At 45.4% G+C, this 23,420-nt stretch overlaps 1 protein-coding gene across 1 annotated transcript; it reads right to left on the bottom strand.

Annotated features, from left to right (window-relative positions):
- Positions 1–11,466: 11,466 nt before the first annotated feature.
- LOC120687916 (scarecrow-like protein 9) lies at positions 11,467–15,141 on the bottom strand. The gene is made up of 3 exons (XM_039970010.1): positions 14,891–15,141; positions 12,004–14,352; positions 11,467–11,899 (listed from the first exon to the last, which is right to left on the bottom strand). Exon 2 carries the CDS (start codon positions 14,319–14,321, stop codon positions 12,117–12,119), a length of 2,205 nt encoding a protein of 734 aa, XP_039825944.1. The 5' UTR covers positions 14,322–14,352; positions 14,891–15,141; the 3' UTR covers positions 11,467–11,899; positions 12,004–12,116.
- Positions 15,142–23,420: the final 8,279 nt, after the last annotated feature.

Raw genomic sequence — 23,420 nt, 5'->3', positions numbered from 1 at the left:
GGGCTGGAAAATTTCGTTTCTGGGCACGGCCGGACTTCTTCCTATCACCAGTTAAACCAACGCTTGTGAGATGTTGTGTCGGATCAACCGGTGAGTAGGTTTTTCAACTGTTAGGGTTTTTTGTTATTTGGCCCATTGCACCGACGTATAGGAGTTTCATAGCGTCGGTTTAACCGGCGCTCACAACGTCCATTTTGGGGTCTCTCTGGACAACTGCACCGGCGTTTAAATTTGAATTTATCGGATCATCCAGTCTTTAATGTCGGTTGAACCGACGCTTCTTAAAGCCTCTGCATCGGTTCAACCGGTGTTAGCTTTTGACTGCTGCAGGCTCTGCACATCGGTTAAACCGACGAGGTGCCCCTAGTGCACGTCGGTTCAACCGGTGTGTATACCGTGTGCTGTTTCTCGCGCTGCGTTTCGGTGTTTGCTTCCGCGTTGGATCTTGTTTGTTCTTAGGGCTTTCTTGTGTTGGTGTAGCTCCTCCATAGCCACTCCACACTGTGCCTAAGACTCTAGGGTTGGGTGTGTACTTCGGGACTAAGTCAATCTTTCCGATTGTAAGAAATTTAAATCGGCTCCCATTCACCCTCCTTTGGTCGCCCCTTCGGTCCCTCAGAGTAGCGCAACAGATAGCACCGGTTGTGAATTATGATACGCCAAAAGCTGTGTCTTTTTCTCATATAAAAAAATCTGATTTAGAGAGAACGAACAGCTTTCCCTTTTTTTTCTGTATACAGGAGGAGAACGAACATGATTTTTCATCATTGTCCTTGGAACCACAAAAGGAAAAAAAATCAGGAGAACATGATCTAAAAGTTATTGCTAGATGGTCATTCCAGGGCTAAGCATCAGCTTCTCCTTACGACACCCTCGCGCCAGATTTCTGTGGCTTTGGCTTGCAGGCTTGTCGAACCTGCAGTCTGAACTTTGAAAGCATGCCACACACTAGCCTGTCTAACATGCCCAGGAGGTAACAGCACGTAAAGAGAAAATATAAAAGGAAAGAAAGGGCCGTGCGTGGAGCATGTGAAAGCATCGATGTCACTGCTCTCGGACTTGAGAGCAAGAGTCCAAAAACAGGATGTGACACGAGGAGGAAACTAGAGAGTGTGGTTAAAAAAAGTGCGGATCGCTCCTCTGAATTCACCCGATTTTAGCTAGCAATTTAGCGGCAGTTCAAGTCCATGTCGCCTAAGATTTGGCTTGCCGTGCGGCCTTACCATTCTCCATCGACACATCCTGTGAAGCAACAACAACAGCAGCTTGACTCGGAACGGCTCCACCCCGATCGTTTCAGAGATTACAATATTTTCAGGGGCAACACTTGCTGGTGTTTTCAGGGTTGAAAACACATGAAGAGTCAGAGAAGGACCGGATCCTGTACTTAGCACTGATGAGTTCTGGAGTGCAAGGAAGAGCAACCACCGGAGGACCGAGGAAAGATCCCACTTTCTGATGCGAGAATCAGACAAGAACGCCTTTCAAAAAAAACATGCATGTAATCAAGACAGGAACGCTCTCAGTACTTAATCGGCGGGTGACACGACTGACGAGACGTCCAGCCCCTACTTGCCGAGAGATTAGGACGTGGAGCTCAAAAGGGGGCATTATTCAGTGCGCAAGTTGAGAGAGCGGGGACAAGATCGCCGAAATGTCACGGACATCAGGCTCCCTTTCCGGCGATCCTCGGGCAAGCCACCCCGCTCTATTTTTTTACAGGTTTGTGGCCCAATAATTAACGGCGACCTAACAGGCGTGACAACAACGTCAGGGCCGCCTGAAATGACAGGGAACCATCGGTGTGGCGTTGATCGCCTCCGGCGGTCGCCGAAGTGGCAGCGCGCGGTGGGTTTTAAGAAGCTGTGGCCGCTTGCTTGACTTGGGAACGCCAAGAACATGCGTCCCGATTTGTCAGCGTGTACACACGGCTGTGAAGCTGTCAAGGCCTCGGGATGTTCACATATATGATTATACTATAACTAATATATAGTTGTTGTTTTATTTGCATCTGTGCGTGGTGATTACAGAAGCCGGAGCTGGGACTAATAAAGCATCCGCGTGGATCACATGGAGATCCGGTTTCTTGGCACGACACGGTGTCTTCTGTCTATGCTGTTGCATTGGTGGCTGTTGCCCGTTGGATCGATCAGGAACCCGGATTCGAACGAAGGAGCGTCCTACCGTACTAAACTGAGTCGATACGGAATTACGGATCTTAACCAGCTGGCAAAGCTCGCTCTCATGGAGTAGTAGCCATCTATCTATTATATTATTAAGGGAGTGTTAAAAGAAACCACCACATTTGCCGAGAGAGTCTAGAAATTCACACGTTAATCTAAAAAAAATAAGAATTTGCACCATTGAATTTTATGAAGATCTAACAGTTTAAACTAACCCAAGAGTTCATATCAAATAAATCAATAAATAGATAATTTCGGATTTTAAAAATTAAGAAAAATTAAGACATGACAAAGAGTGCATGCCAAATACGTTTAGTAAATAGCTTAATTCGGAAATAAAAATTAAGAAAATTAGGGCTTAACCAAAAAGTCCATGTTGAATACAATTACTAAATAGGCAAATTCAAAATTATTAAATTAAGAAAATTAGCATTAGCACTCGGCAATAAAATAATATTATCCAAATAGTAAATTAAAAATTAAAAGTATAAAATTCTATTATATTAGTAAGAGAGTGTTAAAAGAAGCCATCATGTTTGTCGAGAGGATCCAGAAATTTCTTCATTAATCTAAAAAGAGAAGGATTTGCACTGTTGGATTTTATGAAGATCTAACGGTTCAAAGTAACTCAAGAGTCCATATCAAATATGATTAATAAATAGCTAATTTCAAATTTAAAAAATTAAGGAAAATTAGAACATAACAAATAGTCCATGTCGAATATAATTAGTAAATAGCTTAATTTGGAAAAATTAGGGCTTAACCAAAGTGTCCATGTTGAATACAATTACTAGGCAAATTCAGAATTATAAAATTAAGAAAATTAGGATTAGCACCCGACAAAAAATTAATATTAACCCAATAGCTAAACTAAAAATTAAAAGTATAAAAATCTATTATATTATTAAAGGAGTATTAAAAGAAACTACTACGTTCGTCGAGAGGGTCTAGAAATTTCTACGTTAATCTAAAAATGAAAAGAATTTGCATCGTTGGATTTTATGAAGTTCTAACGGTTCAAACTAACTCAAAAGTCCATATCAAATATGATTAATAAATTGCTAATTTCGAATTTAAAATTAAGAAAAAATAGGACATGACAAAGAGTCCATGCCGAATACAATTAGAAAAGCTTAATTTGGAATTAAAAAATAAGGAAATTTGGACTTAACGAAAAAATCCATGTTGAATACAAATACTAAATAGGCAAATTTAGAATTATAAAATGAAGAAAAATAGCATTAGCACTCGAACAAAATTTAATATTAGCCTAATATCTAAATTAAAAATTAAAAGTATAAAAAGAATTGGCATCGAATATGACTAATAAATAGATAAATGCAAGAACAAGAATAAAAAAATTATTGTTGATGTGTGTAGTGATTTAGAAGCATATTAAGAAGGAAAATCGCTAAATAAAAAGTATAGGTCAAATGCATTAATAAAAAACCCAAATTTGAGTTTCATGCCAAATAAAGTTAATAAATACTCTAATTTAATGAAGATCTAAATAGTATTTGTGTATAGGATTTACACCGTTCGATTTAATGAAGATCTGACAGTCTAAATTGGCCAAAAGAGTCCATGTCCAATTTAATGAAGATGAAATATTCTAAACTACCCAAAAGTGTTTGTATGCAAATAAAGTTAAATACAGAGTCCGCATGCCATAAAAACTCACGTTACCATCTATGTCTCGCATTAACCCTCCTTAAAGATGTAAAAAAATGGCAGGAGCATAAGCGTGACAGCGCGACCGTAGTTGTATTGTATCTATACTATATAAAGAGATAATTGCTTTTAAAAATCTTCGAAGCGCCCTGCACTACGGCGCGACCATAGTCTTTGCCCGAGATTCTAAATCACAACTTTTCGAGTCTCAAGAACGTCCTGTAATACATGCGGTTGCATGAAGTACACTGGATTCTACTCAAAATCATTGCCGAGCTCAATCAATCCATTTCTTCTGGAGCAACCAAACGTCAAGATATGGATGAAAAAAATAATGATGATGTGTAGAGTTTCAGATATTGCAATCTATTGCAAGACCATCGGCACCTTATTATTGTCAGTGTGGGCCAATGAATACGCAGGCCAGTCAATGTGAGAGAAATATCCGCTGAAGAACCAATGCTTTCTCCAAACAAGGATTGTCATCATAAATGTTGCACATTTCTGAACAACTTCAGTTATACAAACTAATTTGATGGTGGTCAATGAAGATTCATGATTCTGTGGGCATACAAATAGTTCCATACAAGTAATAATCGTTGCGATAAAGAGTAAAGCACTGAAACCTACAAATAAATGTGACTATTATTAGCTCAATCTAAATAGATGCATGGGGAAAATCTGGGACTTAGTTGTGTGAGGAATCAAATAGCATAAATAATTCTTAACATTATTATCCCCATCTAATCTTCTACAAGTACATGAAAAAATACTAGGCACGGAACACAAATGTGATCTATATCTCTAAAGAAGTATAGAGAAAGAGTAGAGAAAAAGATAAAGAAACAACAGGGTTGAACGGGTAAGGAAAGTAGAAAAAGAAAAATAGAAAAAGAAGGCTGAAAAAATGAGAAAATTAAAGCAAAAGAAAAGGACAAAAGTGAATTTATTGGGTTAGTCTATAAATAATATCATTAGTCACTACTATGTGATTTTATATGAAGTTATGTTACTTCGAAATCATATATAGATTATGAGAAAAATAGTAAATTATAGCCATGACATGTTGGACATTTGACATCTTTCATATATTCATGAAAAAAATAGGAGAAGCGGTTCTACCGAACGGTTTTCAAAACGACTCTATATCCACAAAAGAAGCCGCTCCATCAAAGAAGCCACAACCGGAGTCATTTTAGCCACAGCTATAGGCCTGGATCCCTGCTAATCTATCCCAAACTCGATTGCCTACAGTACAAAACAAATAATTCAAACAAATGTACGTTGTCGCTGCTCCTCTTTGCTTAGAAAAAACAAAAGCCCTGAGGCACAATACTAAACAGAGTACTTCTCCATTAGATACATCAGACGCGATACACACTAATCGATTTCAAATATACGGAGGAACAAAATGGAAGACAGAGAAATCAATAGAAATAGCTAGATAAAATGGAAGATAAAAAAGAGTTAGAAACAACAGCAAAGATACATATGAAACTATCTATCACCGAGATGACAAAACTCTAAAGTAGACCAATTTATACAGTCATATGGGCTAAAAACTAATAAATTGTGCGGTAAGCAAAATTTAAATAATAATAATAGGTTTGGTTAAATAAAAAATTTAAAACATATATGTATTTATATAGCACACTATATTTAAGTTTTGCATAACATTTATTTAACAAAGTCAGCAAGAGGCCCCAACTTATTTTTAAACATAACTTTTTTTGTCAAATCCATGATCATTTTTATTTCGCTCCCATGATGAGTCAGATCTAGATTTGCTAGATGCTACTTAAGTTCTCTAACAACTACACTAGATATATTTTCATTAAATAATAATCAAAATATTGAAAGATACAAATCAAACTCGAATATCTAAGTTACAGATTGTTAGCAAATATAACTAACACATACATATAAATATATTTTATAACTACTTATAATAACTTTATATAAATACATATATGTACCGTATGCATCCATATTCAAGGTGACCCAAAATTAAATTGAATCCTCAAATTTAGATTTTGCAGGTTAAACTAAAGTATGCAACTATAATATAGAACAAAGCAACATAAAAATTGATGATTGGTATGAACTCCTAGGCATAGAAAGCTACATGTAGTATTCAACAAGAGCAAATGAGAGTTAAATAAATTATAAAATACATCTCTTCTGTCAATGTAACTTTTTTAAAGAATTAAATAAAAAATTAGCTATCCGTGCTATTAGCGCGGGCCACCTTGCTAGTTGGTTGGGAAAGCAACGAGATGAAAACCACACGGCATCCTCGCACGCACGCACGTACGTGCTGACAGCTAGCTGCAACCTGCAAGTACCACGAGCCTGCGAGCAGCTGCTGGCGGGCGCCCGTCCATGTATACCGCACGTGTAATTAGCCGAACCGGGACGCGGTAAGACGACGGTGGCGAGAGGCGTGGTGCCATACGACAGATGCGTTTGATTTGGCCACACCATGGACTCCAGCTCGCCGCTAGACCTGGGCAAACGTCGGGTCGGGTCGGGTTCGGGTCGGGTCAAGGTCGGGTCACGGGTCGCATAGGACGGCCCGCGCCCGACCCGTACCTATCACCGGGTCGGGTCGGGTTGGCCCGTGCACCTTGCGCGGGCGTGTCGGGTCGGGTTTTTTTCGGGTTGGGTCGGGTTTTTTAGTCTTTGGGTCGGGTTTTTCGGGTTGGGTCGGGTTTTGGGTCAAAAGTCACGGTCCGTGCCCGGCCCGTTGATTGTTGCGGGTCAAAAAATACGGCCCGCGCCCACCCGCCACGTAGCTCGGGTCGGGTTGGGTCGGGTTTTTTTCGGGCGGGTTGGGTCGGGTTGTTCGGGTCGGGTGACCCATGCCCAGGTCTACTCGCCGCATTGCATTGCATTGCATTGCATCGCTTCTTCCGTCCCATTCCGGGCCGGAACACAGTAGTGCGGCCAGCTCATGGTCCCTTCCCGTTCCGTGCAATCTCAAGGGAAAGATTGGGGCGCTGAATTCTATTTTGTTGTGTTGTTTGTTTGCTATAGTCATCAGGGTCTACGAAATAATGCCTTTTTTTCCGGCAACCGCGAGCTTTACATAAGCGTGCACTTCATCACGGCCGGCCGGTCAGACAGCAATTTTGTATGGGGTGACGACTGACGACCCAGCATGTAGCTTCTTCAGAATCAGAAGAAAGAAAAGAAAATGGCCGCTGGCGAATATGGAAACTTGACTCGGCCGCATGTCAACGGATCAACGTACTCTTCTGTCTAAAACCAGCGCAAAAAATATACTTAGTATAATGGTACTGGTACTGCACCATGAGGATTTATCAAGGTACAAAATAGCCCGCTAATAGCTCGCTATTGTCCGCTATTAGCTTTTTAAGAGATCTCCCGCTACGCTATACAATATTTGTCCGCTATAGGGGTTTTTTAATAGGATTTAGTGATAATAAATGTCCGCTACTTCCGCTAAAGATGTAGCCAAAAGAAATAAAAAATCAATATAACTAGGGTGGACCATAGACAAAGCATCACGGACACAGTTAGGCAGTCAAGAGACGTGTTGAGTCTATTTTAGAATGTTAGACCAATGATGCTTCTAATTTTATATGTATTATGGACGTATGGCTATGAAAAATTTGCTGAAATTGGTTGCATTACTGATGTTATTGGCCACATTATGCATATTTTTTTGCAAACCGCTAAATGGATAGCTCCGCTATAGCTCTCTTAGTTTTTTGGAAGGGCTTCCGCTAAACGTCTTAGCCCGCGATTTTATACCTTGGGATTTATTAAGAAGCTAAGTGGTACTACCAGTTCACACGAATGAGATCATCGCGACTTCCTTGGGCTATATTTTAACGCGGGCGATGGATGCAGGTGGAGTTTGCTAGAATCAACCACGGCTGGCTCACGGCACCTTTGAGCCCGACGTGCCTGCCGGTCGAGAGAGCCAATGGAGGTCAGATCTCACTCTCATAGGCGGCCGGCGTTAGTTGTCGGTGGCGACGGACAGGGACGGGGACATGCATGAACCCCCCCTGTTCACATTGCCACATTGCGCCGCGACGAGCGGAACGAACCCAAGTGGAGTCGCCCGCTTCGCGTTCGCGGTGCGGTGGGTGCTGCTGTGCCGGCGGGTCAGCGCGGGAGCTCGAGTGCATGCGCGCACGCCGTCGCGTCGCCTTTGTCGCGGCGCGCTCGCCTCGCGCATGCAACGGTGGGCCGGTGGCCAAGGGGAGCTGGACGGCCGGCCAGGAGCGCGCGGCCGCGGAGAGTGCCCCTCCCACCTCCACTACTCCGCCCCCGCGCGCACGCCGCCCTGCCTCCCGTCCCGTCCGTCCCCTAAACCAGCGATGGGGACCGACGGCCGCGTCGCTGTCGCCATCGGCATCGCCGTCGCGGCGGCCAGTGCCGCCTCCTCCCTTCCCCTTACAACCAGTCGTCGCCGTCGTCCTCGCCACCAAGTTTTTTGGTGCCTTGCCTTTGTTTCCCTCTGGGGCTGTCCCGGCTCGGTGGGCATAAAGCGTAGGGTTAAACTAGAATCAGTGTGCGGACGGTGGTGCCAACCAAGAAGATGTTTAGCCTATCGTGGGGGCCTTAAGAATGGGTCTCCTTGTCACAGACATTATCCCACGCATAAATGTATTTGGGGACGGAGAGCGTGGCCGTCCATTTTAGTTTACGCCGATTAGTTGAGTTTCACCTTTCGTCGCCCGCCGTCCACACGATCCCGATCGATCATACGGCGGATTTTAGTGCTGTTATATCAAAGAACTCTCCTTATTTTTAGGACTGCACACGTAGCGTAGCCTAGTGATGAAAAGACATCATCACCCAACACTGAAAAAGCTGAGCTAGAAGCTCCGAACCATGAGCAGCACATGAGTGCCTCCCTTGACCCCTGTTTTTTGCTTGACAGGGAACTAAAATGATTTGAGTGCACGATGGCAACGCACGAATTATAGAACTAGAAGGCAGGCAGCTAGGAGACAAAACTCCGGCGGGCCGGGACGGCCAGGCGCTGCCGGAGCGGATCAAAGCTAGAGGCCGTCGGAACCACGTCCAGCTCAGCGCTTATCCGCGCGGGGCCCGCACTAGTGGCGCGGAATTATCCGGGGATTACCTCTGACGGGGACGAGACGCGAGAGGGGGTGGCGCTACGTAGGATGGATCATGGCGGCTGTCAGGTCGGACGGGTGAGGTGGATGGATCATGGATCTGCAGCTTGTCACTGGCTCCGTTCTGTTCGGATCGGTAGCTTCTCTTGCGTCTCGTCCATCGCCCGTGTGGGTGTAATCATCGAGCCCTGGTCCCCCGGAACTTGCTGTTCGGCCGGATAAGCATGGCCCCGGCTGAAAACACCAGGAATTTAACGAACATTTTCTTATTTAAAAAGATCATGGCTGTGAAATGATATTTTTCTTATGTGTAGATGATTACTGGCTTTACTGTCGAATGATGATGGGTGAATGTTGAAGCTTGTGGACAAGAGTCTGCTCATGAGTCATGAATCCATAGAGCTGCTGGTGGCGTCAGGTCCATAGAGCCATAAAATCAAAGATGTCATTGATGGGAATCCATTGTACGAGTTTTAAAATACTTGCCGCTCTAAGTTGCACGCTAAAAATATTGCCAAACTACCTAGGTTGTTGTTTAGCTCCAGAAGCTATGGCCCCCATTGCAGCGGAGAGAAGGTATGGTAGCACTGGGCCTCAATTAACACTTCCACGTTTTCGGGCTTATAGAAGAAGCCTGCCTCACGCGGGCTTAAAGAAGAGCCTGCACCAGCCTTCTAGATTTCTTTGCAGTCCAGGCCCAGTGTGGAGCGTGGAGTAGGTTTTTTTTTCGAAAGACGTGGAGCGTGGAGTAGTAGTACGCTGTTTGCTGTACGCGTAGCGTTTGTCCCGTGCACGTAATGAATCGGGTCAGGAACGCCCAATCCTAATCGTGCCTTCGCCCAACCTGACACTCTCTCCGTGTCCAGGCAGTCAGGCACAGCGGTGGCAGCAATCTGATATCCAGAGCAAAAGGGTAAGCCTTTCCGAAATCAGAACAGAGAACAAGAGACCAAGAGAGGGGAACAAAACTTGGCCATCCTCAAGGTCAAGTGTCTCTTCTTCAGCTACCCTCTGAAGATGGCAGATTGGCAGGTGATATGCAAGCTACAATGCTTGGTTCACATCAAATGCAGGTAGATTAAGATTAAGCGGTTAATGACCGATAAATACGAGATAATGAGGGGGGAAAACCTAGGCCTCTCATGCCTGCCGCTTTCCCTTTACACCAGGGAATCACAGATGGGGAAAACAACACCTCAAATCATGACAACAGCAACAAGCCACAGAAAGGAAAGACATCAGCGCCATCATCACGGCGAGGCCTCTTTCAGTTCACAGGGTGAGCCTGAGCCGCCACCCTTTGTAGGTTCCATGTCCCCGTCGCCTTTATCTTCCTTTGCCCGGCTCACACGAGCCGTGCCGTGCAACCTCGAATTGATTTCGCGGCTTTGATCACGGTCGCCCAGCCCTCGTCTTCACTCCAGAATGACATGGTGATGAGCAAACGGGGGTGGGAAAATCCTGGACACTTTTAAACAGCTCTGTGCAAGTGGAGCCCTAGAAAAGACGTTAGTCAACTTGGAGGCTTTCATTGAACAAATGGGGTCTGCTAGGTTTGCCTCGAGTTTCACCTGAGACATGAAGTCAGCATCATATCTCGGACATGGTGATCAATTTTGGGCAATCATGAGAACAATATGAGATGAAGAAAGTCCTACAAAGTTACGGTGAATTTAGCCTCCTAGCATTGCAGCCAGATTGTCTTTGTTTCCACTCACTCTACTCCAACCTCTATTTATAAAAAAAAAAAGGTAGGATATTGTGGATGGAAATACAGACAATAGAAAGCTTCCAACGATAGTTATACAGAGAACATAAAGCCACAACTAGTGGCCTTGTTTGGCATTCTACAAAAATAGCGCGCACGTTTCTCAAAAAGAGAATCTCGCATGTGAAGTACTAAATGAAGTCTATTTGTAAAACCTTTTTAGGGATGGGTGTAACTTTTCGCGACGAATCTAATGACTGTAATTAAGCGATGATTGGCTACAGTGATGCTACATTAACCATCCTCTAATCGCGCGGTCAAAGGCCTTATTAGATTCTTCAAGGTCACTAGCGCGGGGGTTCTGGAGTTGGTTTTGTAAATTGACTTTGTTTGACACCGTAATTAGTGATCAAAATGTCACTATTCATTAGCACGCTAAAATCCTAGCGCGAACCAAACAAGGCCAGTATCATATATGTGGCTCTAAAAGTCAACCCAATAATCAGTTGCCCAACAACAAAATCAGCATGTGGCCAAGAAAAGATGAGCCAAAACAACGCATTATAAAATGAAGATACGGAGATAGTGGCTGTAGTCCAGTGATATCATGTCCGGCTGTGGTGGCACCACGCACTAGTTATCTACATAGAAAAGCAAGTACTATGTTGAATTGTTGATCTGTATCACTACTTCTATTAATATTCTCAAATTAGTGCTCCACTCAAGTTCAAGGACTCATTTTTGTGACAGCACGCATGGCTGAGATGAAATAAAAAAAATGAAGGGATTGATCAAAAGCAAAGCACTTCATGAGACATTAACTATAATCAACAAAACAGTATCGGCATTCTCGTAGAACAAATGTAGACGCTTTATGCTTACTTGTTGGGGAATATTTGATCTGCTGAAGCTGAAAACCGGACTCATGTTTGCTGACATGGATGAATACAAGCATGTAAAAAAGTACAGAGCTGAAGATAGTAGGTAGTTGGCTAGCTAATTAACTAATAATAGAAGCTGTGATCTGGTTATTGCTAATAGGATGGTCACAGAAGTAACTGGAAAGAAGAAACCACGAATTAAATAAGGGTGGTGGTACCAACGCCAAGAAGAGAGGTCAACAACTGCTCCTTTCCTCCAGTTTATCGCAGTATTGGCTGGACAGATGTAAATCTAACAAAGATCCCGCATTGATCATTGTTTACTCTTCAAGACATTTCCTGGAGATAAAACATTTCATGTCATTGTCATAAACAATACTGAAATACAATATCTTAACTACACTCTCAATTTATTTAACTTGGACCAAACGCTTACTGCTTACCTTGAGCAGACAGGTTCACAGGTCAAGGTCCAAACGCATAATATAACATGACTGTGGATTAGCCCCGCCTTCAACAATGGAACTAGTAGGAGACGCAGAGTGAGACCAAGAACCTAGTTATTCTTAGGCTTCCATGTAGATATGGCATAGATTATCCTTCCTTTCCAGCCTTGAAGGAGCCATCCACTGTCTTCATCTATGACGAAGTCCTTGTGATAAATGTCTTTCACTTTGTCCTTGGCTTTCATCACAATTTCTTGGTTTAAAGGTGACTGAACAAATCCAGCCCTGAGGTTCCTCACCTGCCACTGTTTGTATGTCTCGGGTCTCTCAACTCTGTCCGAGCCTTCACATGCAATAACATTGAGTGCCTCTCGACCAAACAGATCCCTCTCTAAAAGTGCACGCTGAGGATCACCCCGTGGGACAGTTGTCTCTAGCATGTCAAACAATGCGGAGAAATGGAACAGTGCCTCACGGAAACGTGTGATGAAGAAGGGAATGCTGTACGACCCATTCACAATTCCATGGATGAAAATCGCTGGGTTTACTTGCCTTATGGTGTTTAGAACCCTATTCCTAGGGCTGTCTACAGCAACAGTTTCATCGATCAGATTCCTGAAGCGGTACAGGCAATTAACAATCACAACTTCGTCCTTGCCAACTTTGATATCGTCAGCACGGATGGTTTCCCATTTTGATGCTATTCCCTGATACTCAAAAGGGACACCAAACTTCTTAGCATATTCTGCAAGCCTTTGTCCAGTCTCTTCAATTCTCTCGGTAGGTCGGAAACCTGGTTGAGGTACATCAATTCCAGTTATGCGCAGCACAGGTGGGCCACCTTCCCTCTTGGAGAGACGCCTGATTAGGCATGGCCATTGGAAGCCAAAATAAATACCGAAGTCAATGATATGCACCTTTGATGCATTTTTTGTCATACTCAAGATTGTCTGATTGGAAAGAAAATGAGAGAGCCTCTTGAACGGGCATGCTGCAAGGTAAAGGTGGTAGGCTTTAAGCATGTCAGAAGCAGTTGCGCGTTTAGCCACAAGCTTGCGGTAAAGCTGGCTCCCAGTGCCTGCCAAGCGAGCCTCCAGACCATCTGCAAAGCAATGTGCCAACCTCTGGGTGCCATCGCCATTTGGCTTGGAATGATGCCTTATTTGCTTTAACAATTCGTTAGCAGTTCTGCGGTCATCAGCTGCCACAGCCTGTGCGCAGTGGATGAGGATGGTTCTAAGGTCCACCACATCCTTCTTTGTTGGTTTCCTTCCCCGTGTCCGTGGCCCACTTGTTCCTTTCGTCTGAGTGACCTGAGAATTCTTGGAAGCTTCACTGCGCATCAGCTCCCGCAGATCTGTAGCCTTCTTCTCAGTTTGCCGAAGTAAATCATCAAACATCTCAATCCAATCAGGCTCATCGGAACAGAATGCAGACTGTTTAATGTTCCGACCTTCCATCAGGTCAAGGTCTCCACTCTGTCTGTTTTTCTTGGCATTCAACACATTTGCCTTCCTAGCATTTGAAGAAGCATCTTTCCTTTCTTCTTGGGGTCTTGCCACACCACTAGATTCCATGCCAATCACTAGTTTATTGCTAACAGGAAGAAACTTCTGGGCTTCCTCAATGCCTCTCCTAAAATCCCAAGTTGGAAGGCTCTCAAATAAATACTCAGGTATCCGCCCATTTGTGATCAAAGGGTCTTCTAGCACACCCAATGCACTACAAGCATCAATTGATGGACCAACAAGCGGTTGATAAGACTGACCACACAAGCCTCCATAAGCTTCTAACTGCTCACATCCTCCAATATCATAGCGCCGATTGCTTTCCACTGCGCCACCAATGCTGCTGCTAGTAACGGTACTCGCCACAGATTGTGTACAACTGTTACTGCCACTCTCACTGGGGCTCTCCACAGACAAAGGTATCAGCTGGTGATCAGGAGATGGTGGAAACTTGTGCCCAAGAATGTCGTAGAATGGCTTTGCAGCAGCACGCAGTGCCGCTGACTCGGCCTGGTACATGCTGACTTTTTCATCAATATCCTCCTCCAAGAGCATCCGGCTAATATAGTTGAGGGATTCATCTGAGATGAACTCCCAATCCTCTGGGTTGTCAGTTTCAGTGTTGGCCCTTGAAACTGTGGATGAAGGATTGGAATGGGGTTCAGCTACCATCTGGGGCACAACAGCAGGCAGTGGATCGCTGAACCTGAAATAATCACTTGTGCTGCTGTGGTCTGTGTAACCATCATAAGACAGGCCTCCACAGAACATGCCTGATAGCTCCCCATAAGTATTGTCCAGACCCATTGGTGACCTTCACGAAACCTCACTGGAAAACCTGTTTCATTTCAACCTTTTGCAGTCAGTATCAAATCTGCCAACTCTAGCAAGGCAAAGGAACATACATCCACACTAAAATCTCCTGATGTATAAATCTCAATAGACGCTACCAATCCGCATCAACAGTGATGGATCTTGTTTTATCCTACTTCGTCAACAATAGTAAGAACCAACAAGTTCCTCAATGAGTAAGAAACAATTAAAGACGCTGATCAACTAGCCTAAAATCATGCGGGGAAGTAAGACAGAGAAGGGCCCTTGTCTTGCATGATCCACGCTACCGTGCAAGCAAAAAAAAAAAGCAACCAAACAACAGATCCTCAGTCGTACCCACATCCCCTTCTACAGAAACTCAAATTCTAGCAGAGTCGCACAAATTCGGCATGGACCACGGCCACCGATCGCAGCATCTCTCCGTCACGGATCCTAGAAACCGGAGCACCAGAATCCTCCCGAGGAAAAGCAGCTTTCCCGTTGCTTCACTTGACAACGGAAAAACAAAACGAGTGACGCGAAGGGGACAGGACGAGGCTGACCTTAGCTTGGCAGGAGGGGAAGGGGACGCCGCCGAGGAAGAGCAGGCCTTGTAGCCCGCCTCGGCCGGGGCAACCGCGCGCCCGCCTCCGCTCTGCGCTGGTGCTGGTGATGGCGCCGCCGCCGCTCCGCGTGTGCTGGGTGTGGGTGATGATGGCCGCCTGTAGTCTGAGTCTCTGAGATGGACACGGGCATGGAGCGGAGCAAATCGGAAAAGAATAATGCGGGGAACGGTGTGCCCGCTCTCTCTCTCCACCCCTCTGTGTCCAGCGATTAGAAAACCAGGGGCATCCGAACCTTCTCGGGGCCCGGCCCAGGGCGGCGTGGCGCGATCCAGGCCGTCGGTCCGGAAGGATCGGGTATGGGAGATCGGAAAACGAAGCGCGGGGAGCGGGGAGCGGGGAGCGGCGCCGCGGCCCAATCGTGGCGCGACACCTCGGCGCGTCTCCTGGCGGGCCCCTAGACCCCCGCGCGGGTCCCAGCCGGGTGATCCGCGGCTGCGGAAAATTGGGTTATCTATCCGATCTGCGGCTGCCGAAGGGGCGCGATGGAGGCGGCGGGGGTTGGTTGGTCCGTGGAACTTGGAAGCGACCGGCGGGAGCGCAGTGGGCGGCGCGGCGGCCGACGGGAGGTGGCGGGAAGAAATTAGCGGATACTCCATATTTTGTTTTTTGCGAGGGGAGGATACTCACTCTGTACTGTTCCTTTGGAAAAAAATTAGATATATTACTAGTAATGATAAGTAGTCATATTATTTCTAATTAATTATAGCAGTTATGTTAAAAAAATGCGTTGTTTATGAGAAAATTTTCACAATGCCGTTAAAAATTTAACTTGTCCCTTTAATGTCAGCAAAATTTAAGATATCCCTTTAATACCATTGAAATTTTAATCCCATCCCTTCATTACCATCAACGTTATATTTAGAGAAAAACACACTATAAAGGGAGTATCAATGAAACATTGATTGTAGTTTCTATTTATCTTAATTACCTTTATAATTCACCAATTTGCTGATGTGGCAGTAGCTTTATTATGGAGAGAGAAGACAAAAGAGAGTGAATCGATGCGCTAAGAAATGAGCGAACTTGCATTGGGCCCGTTTCTTCTTTCTCTCCCTCGGATCGCTTGTGCCCGCACCCGCATGAGCTTTCCTTGCTGAGCCTGCAGTCGTGCGGCTGCCGGGGGTTACCTTGAGTGGTCGTTCAAGTGCTGTTGTTCACCGGCGGTACATGACCAGATGTAACAACCTGTCCGGATACTCCGGCCGTAGGCCCGGATACTCCGGACATGGAGTTTCTAGTTCATGTAAATTGGTCATCGGGGTCCCACAAATATAATAAACACACACACTCTCTCTCCCTCACAGCTCACTCTCCCTCACGTTCACTCCCTCATGAACTCTCCCTCTCCCTCATAAGCTCTCCCCCTCCATGAGGCCCTAGGGTGCAAATCCCCCATCTAAACGTGATTTCAAAGCCAAGGAAGATTCAAATCGGGTGGGGAACCTTCCTCCCCACGAGTTCCTCCCAAGAGTGCCTTGGATTTCAAGTTCCTCATTCAAGAAAAAGCTCATCCTAGGTATTCAACTTGTGCCGACCCGATCTATGTTTCTAGGAGGTTCTAAGTGATTTCTTTTGGTCAATCAACTCCATATGCATCCCTCAACTAGGATCTAAAAGGGTTTTGATTTTGGTGGGATGGTTTTGCCAAAAATCAAGATTTCAGTTTTTGGGGCGAAAATGCTGTCGGATCCGGAGACTCCGGGTATAAGCCCGGATACTCCGGGTTTTGAACACTCTGGGCGAAACTCCGGGTATAGGCCCGGAAACTCCGGATTTGGGAGCCCGGATACTCTGAGAATGTGCCCGGATACTCCGGAAAATGTTGTCCCGGATACTCCGGATTTTTGGTCTCGAATTTGAACGGTGGTGAATGTAAAACTAGGTTTATTAGCTTTATATTCCATGCTCGGTAGGATAGAACTATAAAGTGTGTTGTTTGACAATTTTTACATGTAATTTTAATGGTGTTAGATAAAATGTTTTTATAGTTTATAAATGCATAGTTGGAGTTAGGAGAATTCTAAAAATACAAAACTAGTTGGGTTAACTTTGTGTAGACTCATGTAAGGTTTAAGTAACCTCCGCCAGTGTAGTTGTTTATAGTTAGACATTATCGACCTTGCGCTTGTATTGCTCTACTTTTTATTGCATTATCCATGCATTCATACATATGCATCGTTGCACCTCACTTAGGATGCTAGATGTACGACGTGTGGACGTGAAGCTCGCGGTGTGGAGTTGAACCACAAGACGGTGTTTGGCGGATATCTCCAGAAGAAGGAAGGACCCTAAGAAGCAACCGAAGATCTGCCCCAAGGTCGGAAGGGCCCAAGGCCTTGATAGCTTTAACACTAACTTAGTGTTACCCTCAGGCAAGCCCCAGTGCACATCCTTCTATTTTAAATTATGATGCCTATGTATATATTCTATTACTTGTGCATTAGGTGTTGGTATTATTTGGAACCTTAGTTGCATGATCCCCTAGGATTCCCTGAGTTATACTAGTATGTATAGGACGATAGAAGTGCTATGCTTAATAGTCGCGATAGAAGTCGAGTGACTCTTGTCACTCGCGAGATATAGGAAAGCTTTAGAAGCCGAGTAATTGCCAGTTACTCGCGAGATACATTATTATCTTTGTACTTTAGTATTTGACTTGGAATGGAATGGATATGGAAATGTGATACCGGGCGGGGATGATGATGTTAGATGGCAGCAGGACATGGTTCCTGGGTGTCTTAGCCCCGTCCGTGTCGATTAAGGACCGGTCGTTGTGGCAGTGCTAATCGGGGATTGAATTGTACTAACCGCATGCCGGGAGTAGGAGGTAGTCAAAACCGGTAAGCCTAGTACTGCCTCGCTTCGAAAGTACAGAACTGCATCACCACCTCGTAGGGCGAGTCGAGTAGTCGCGGAGAAACGGGATGCATATGTTTACTTTTGGTGGTCTCACGTTGAGCTCGGCTGACTATATGAAGGTGGGGTGGTTCTGTAGTTCGAGGCGGGGAGGGAAATGGTTGGCGTGTATAGTCCGACGGGGCAAATACGTGCCGTGTTGGTTAGGTCCACCTTGCAAGGTTAAATCGGATCGATTCGCCGTGTCTCGCGGTTATGAGGGCCTTGATCTCTTTGTCACACCGTAGCAAATGAGATAGAATATTAGAAACATAAAAATGGAGACTATTCTGAAATCTTAATTTTGTATGCCCCAACTTGAGTGTTTAGATAGGCAAACATTAGTAAGAGTCTATCTATCTAAAATATGGGGCTAAAACATGAGGAGTAAGGATACACCTCTAGTTGCTTTTTCTGCAAAACAAACCACCAGCCAAAGGCCGTGCATGTCTAGATATGTGGGCTAAGTTATACCCACTGGTCGGGTAAGCCTTGCTGAGCATTAGTATACTCAGGGTTTGTTGTTTACCCTGTTTCAGGTATAGGAGCTACCTAGGGTTTCCATCGGTGGGCTCGAGGTGGCGCCTTGTATTCACGTCTCGGTAGTTCTCGATTTATTTAGTGTGTTCTATTTATTCTCTAGTAAATATTCTCTAGTAAAAATGCTCTGTAAGTTAGATTCTATTCCGCTGCTATCTTTTCTATTGTAAATTTTAGATTTAAAGCTGTTTTGTAAAAAGCCTTGATATTATTTACTATTTTTGTAAGTTTTTATCGTGCTGGTACCTTCTGTGCTCGCCTTCGTGCGAGACTTCTGGTATGTTTCGGTCGGCCTGTGGGTTGGAAACAGCCTGTCAAGTTACACTTAATTAAGCTAATGCGCCAAATGATGGCGGTTACGCTTAATTAAGCGTTTTAACTCGGCGGGTTTGTCACACAAGACACTGCTGCTCGTCGACTTCCTCGTACGCGTGGGTTTGCTGCTTCTTCTTGCCGTGCTGTGTAGCACCCTACCTGTCGTGCTGCATCTCGCCCATGCGTGCTAACCTGCCTCGCTGCGCAACCCTGTGTCGCCTGCTACTCATGCTGATGCTAGGACTATCCGGTGACTCTCATAAAGATAGAATGGGAATAATTGGACAATTTTTATCTCAACTAAAAAATACAAATGTTTCATTTGTTGACGATAGTTTCTTGACACCCTATTCTAGATTATAGAAACCACCTCAGTTTCTACATTGGGATTGCCCTAAGGGCAGTCCCAATGCAGACTCCACTTATAGAATTTAAATCTTAAAGACTCCATCACAAGAAACTATACTTCTCAATGCAAAGTGTGCTACTTTGGTTTATATGGCACACTTGTCTCTCACACATTCATTCTTGATTTACGTGAAGACTTAGAGTCTAAATAAGACTTGGAGTCTTGATTTCTCTCTCTTCCATAAATATACTACCACATCAGCAACACACACAATAAATAAGAGACTTAGACTCCATGGTAGAATCTGGGTTGGGACTGTCCTAACACTGGTAAATCAGATCTATCATATCTCGTTTTCAGGATTTACCATCTCCAACCTTATCCTCAACACCAGCGACATCTCGTCTCCATCTCAATATTATCATCTTGCTTCCCGGTGGCCCAATCGCGCTCCTCGCTCCCACGACCTGCATCTCCGGCTCCCGGTGCCGATCGCGTTTCTTGCTCCCACGGACGCCGCGCCTGGGGCCATGCGCGTGGCCCCTCCACACACGAGCCATCGCGCCGCTCCAAGGGAGCCCGAGAACGGGCCCTCACGTCGGGCGGCTTCGTGTGGGGCAGGGGCGCCGCAGCCCGTCCTCGGTGCGCCGTCCGTGTGGGGTTGGGGCATTACTACCCCTCGCGCTCCAGGTCGAGGCTTGCTCCGCGTTGCGTTGGGAGGAGCCGGCCACCCTCGCACTCACCACGTGCGCTGCACCGGTCCGGCCGCGACTTCCCGCGTTTTATGTCCACGACACACGCCGCCGCCGCCGCCACGGCCTCTGCTGCAGTCTTCTCCGACGTGTCTTGCTTCTCTTGCGTCGCCGCCACTATGCACTTCGAGGCCAAGGTTGAAGAGGTTTGGCAGCACGCCGTCCGCCACGCCCAAGCACATCGTCGTCACTATCATTGAAGAGACAACAATGCAACTCAGCGCCCATTTGATGCAATGGCATAGAAGCAATAGTGAAATAAATATTCATCTCTTCCCAATAGGGGTACTATTGTCTTTTCCACCTTCATTTTCAGCCATCTAACAATGCAGGCAAAACAATGGCACAGAAGGAATGACCTAAATTTCGATTATATTGAAGGTATGGGTTAAATTTTCAATGGTATTGAGAAAATTTACATGTTGTTTTATTGTTCCTAAGATACTTAATAAATACAAATGTATTGAAAACAGAAAATAATATTATTTTGAATATTAAGTATTTGATAGGCTCTTCAAATAATAGTTTCGTGGTACTTGTTATTGCTATATTATTTATATTTTTTTATCTTGATGAAATAACCCGGCGCGGCGGCGCTGTTTGGTACAACGGGCGGTCACGAACTCACGACCCACCCGGTGCTCGCCGCGGCGTACTCTCCCCTCGTCAGGAGAGGATAGCAGAAGAAAAGATGTGCGGCGCACGAGGGCGGCCGCGCGCCCATTTGATGCTACTCGCGCGCGGCTTTTCCGTGGTGGACTGGTGGTGTACCGCTAGTTTTTTTTTTGTGAGGGTCAGGTTGATCCTAGATTAGCGTGGCGTCATGCCTTTGGGGTCCACAACGTAACTGGCTGCGACAGTGATGATTTTTGGACGGTGGGTCTAGAAAACTCGACTTCTCGTACCGTGCTTTTTGGGAATGTTGATAATAACCTCTTGCGCGGCGGTGGGCGCTCTGATCGTGAAACGGCGCCGAAACGAGACGAATCACCCGATCAGATTGCTACGGCAAGCGAGAGGCTCCCATGATTTATTTTAAAAGAAATTAAACTGGTTGGGGGCGTCAAGATCCGCGCAGATAATTCTAGTAACTTACAAAATCGTCGTCCTGCGTACTCCATCCGTCTCAAAATAAATATAATTTTAGGATTAAACATGTAAACCAATAATAAATGTAAAATTACAAAAATACCTCTTGTATTTGTGATGAGTGGATCAGTTGTTAGTTGTATTTTATGGGAATCTTTCGAAATCGTCTTATCTTTTGTAGTAGTTAGGTCAAAATTAACAATTTTTTTAGAACAAATTTTGAATTCTATAGTTGTAATTATTTCGAGACAGAGGGAGTAGCCAGAGGCCCAGCAAGGCGTCATGTTTCACTGGAGGCGCAGCCCATGCCCCCGAACCGAAGTGTGTCGTCGTCTCCGGCGGGTTGCAGCTCGACCCCAGCCTGGCAAGTTGGCATGGCGTAGCCAGCCTAGCGCTGTAGGCCCGTTACCTGGGTAGTCGCTGCCCGTCATCGGTCAGTCCCATCGGGACACCACGAATCCGGCGCCCCCTGCAACCCTGCCCTGAGCCTGAGCCAGTGTGAGACGCGTGCGCGTGACGGGTCCACAGTGCGTCAAAGGTGAGGTGCTACATGCTACCGAGTACCGACGTCAAGTCGCCGGCAACAACCCATAGGGCGGCGTCGGCCATCGGACCGCGCCGCTACTGCCAGGCACGTCGGCCCCAGTCAGCCGGGTGTGGGGCGCAGCGTCCTTTTTCGGATAAGCCGACGGACGGTGGCGTTCATCTGCACCGGACCGTGCGATCGCGCGTCTTTTTTTTATATTAAAAAAATAAAATTTCAAAAATATATGTCCGTTTCAAATTTTTTTGAAAATATACCCCGGTCGCCCGTGGGGGTGGGGGGCCTGTCGCCCAAACAACGGGCGACAGGACCTGAATGTATTTTTTTTAATTTGCAAAGAGGTCTCTGGCCGGGGTGTGTGGAGGGAAGGGGGTCCTGTCGCCCCCCACCCAACGGGTGTCGCCCCCCTGGGCGACAGGGGGTCTCCCACCCTATATAAGCCCTGGCCTCCATTTCTTTCTCATTTGAGTCCAAAAATTACACCAAAAATTCAGAAAAAAAGAGGGGTGAGAAGAAGAAAAGCGGCGAAACTCTGCCAAATTGTGCACTTGTGATCTACCGGTAACTTCCGTATGAATCCATTGATATTGTATAACAATTTAATTTAATTAGCGGATTAGCTAAATTAAATTTGGTGCTTTAGAACACTCGTTTTATTTCAATTTCAGTACTATTACAGACTTGTTTTTAAATTAATTATGAATTAGAATAAAATTATGACAACACCTTATTGATATTGCAGCATAAGACAATGGCCCGATCGTCCTTTGGGGGGCGACAGCCCCCCCCCCGTTGCCCTAGGGGGCGACAGGCCCCGTGTCACCCGTGGCGGGGCCCGCCAGTCGCCCGGGGGGCGACAGCCCCCTTGCCCCCACACGCCCCCGGCCAGGGATCTCTTTGCAAATTTGAAGAAGAAAAATTATATTAAGAGCATGTCGCCCCCCAAGGGCGACCGAGGTATATTTTTGAAATTTTTCGAAACGGACATATAGTTTTGAAATTTTGATTTTTTTTAAATATAAAAAAGAAAAAATCGCTGCGCGGCCGCAACGCCAGCAAAATGGGAGACGCGGCAGAAGCCAGCCAGGAGAGCCAGCAGCCAGCGGCGGTGGCCTAGTAAAGGAGAAAAAAAATGTCGGGCCGGGCACCTGGCCCATCCGGACGGAAATAGCGAGAGGCCAGGAGTTTATTTATGTGCGCCTACTGGGCAGCCCAAAACAATCATCGGGCCATCGGTGGTTATGTGGGTACACTAGTGGCCCACGTAAACACTCATGGCAACAGCGTTTTTCCAGCGAAGATGCGGCGGCAGCTGATGGCCAGCTTCCTTTCGCATGTGCAGCTACAAGAGGAGGAAGCGGAAAAGGATCGGTGGACTTGCCGTTTTGGCACTGTGCGACCACGATCGTGCTCCACCTCAAAAGGGCTGGAGGGGATCGACAGATTTTCTAAACGCCAGCCAGGTCATAATTGGAACCGAAATAACCAAACCTTGCTGTCCTGTTTCCTCACTGACTTTACTATTCGCCTCCAACAAGAAAGGGCTATTCTAGTATTTCCCTGTTCTAGAAGCGTAATTATTTTTTCTGCATAAATATGTTACGAAAATTTATTAAACCACCATCTCTTCCGAGCGATAAAAATCATACATGGCACCATTAATGAAAAATTCAGTTCAAAATTGCAATGCTTCTAAATTTTTACTTTAAATTCAATTTTCTCGAACTAAATTTTTCTCGGTTGTAAATTTGACATTTTGTATTTTCTCAAAATGATGATCGAGACAGACTTGATCACAGAACTGGAATGGTAAAGTGGGAAGGGCATCGTGGTCATCTCGCCCGTCTACGTTCCGGGGCGGAGCCAGAAATTTATTTTTTTATTATTATAAAGATCAACCATATTAATTTATATAAAAATTTAATTAAAATTCAAATGTTTAATATAAATTTAAGAACCATAGAGACGGGCCAAGCCCCTCCC

The sequence above is a fragment of the Panicum virgatum genome, chromosome 9N, assembly GCF_016808335.1.
Source record: "Panicum virgatum strain AP13 chromosome 9N, P.virgatum_v5, whole genome shotgun sequence".
Lineage (NCBI taxonomy): Eukaryota > Viridiplantae > Streptophyta > Magnoliopsida > Poales > Poaceae > Panicum > Panicum virgatum.
This window is presented reverse-complemented; position numbering and strand designations above follow the sequence as displayed.

What these genes read in the sequence shown, in the direction of transcription:
- LOC120687916 (XM_039970010.1), bottom strand. Translation starts at nt 14,321, where the DNA reads ATGGGTCTGGACAATACTTATGGGGAGCTATCAGGCATGTTCTGTGGA.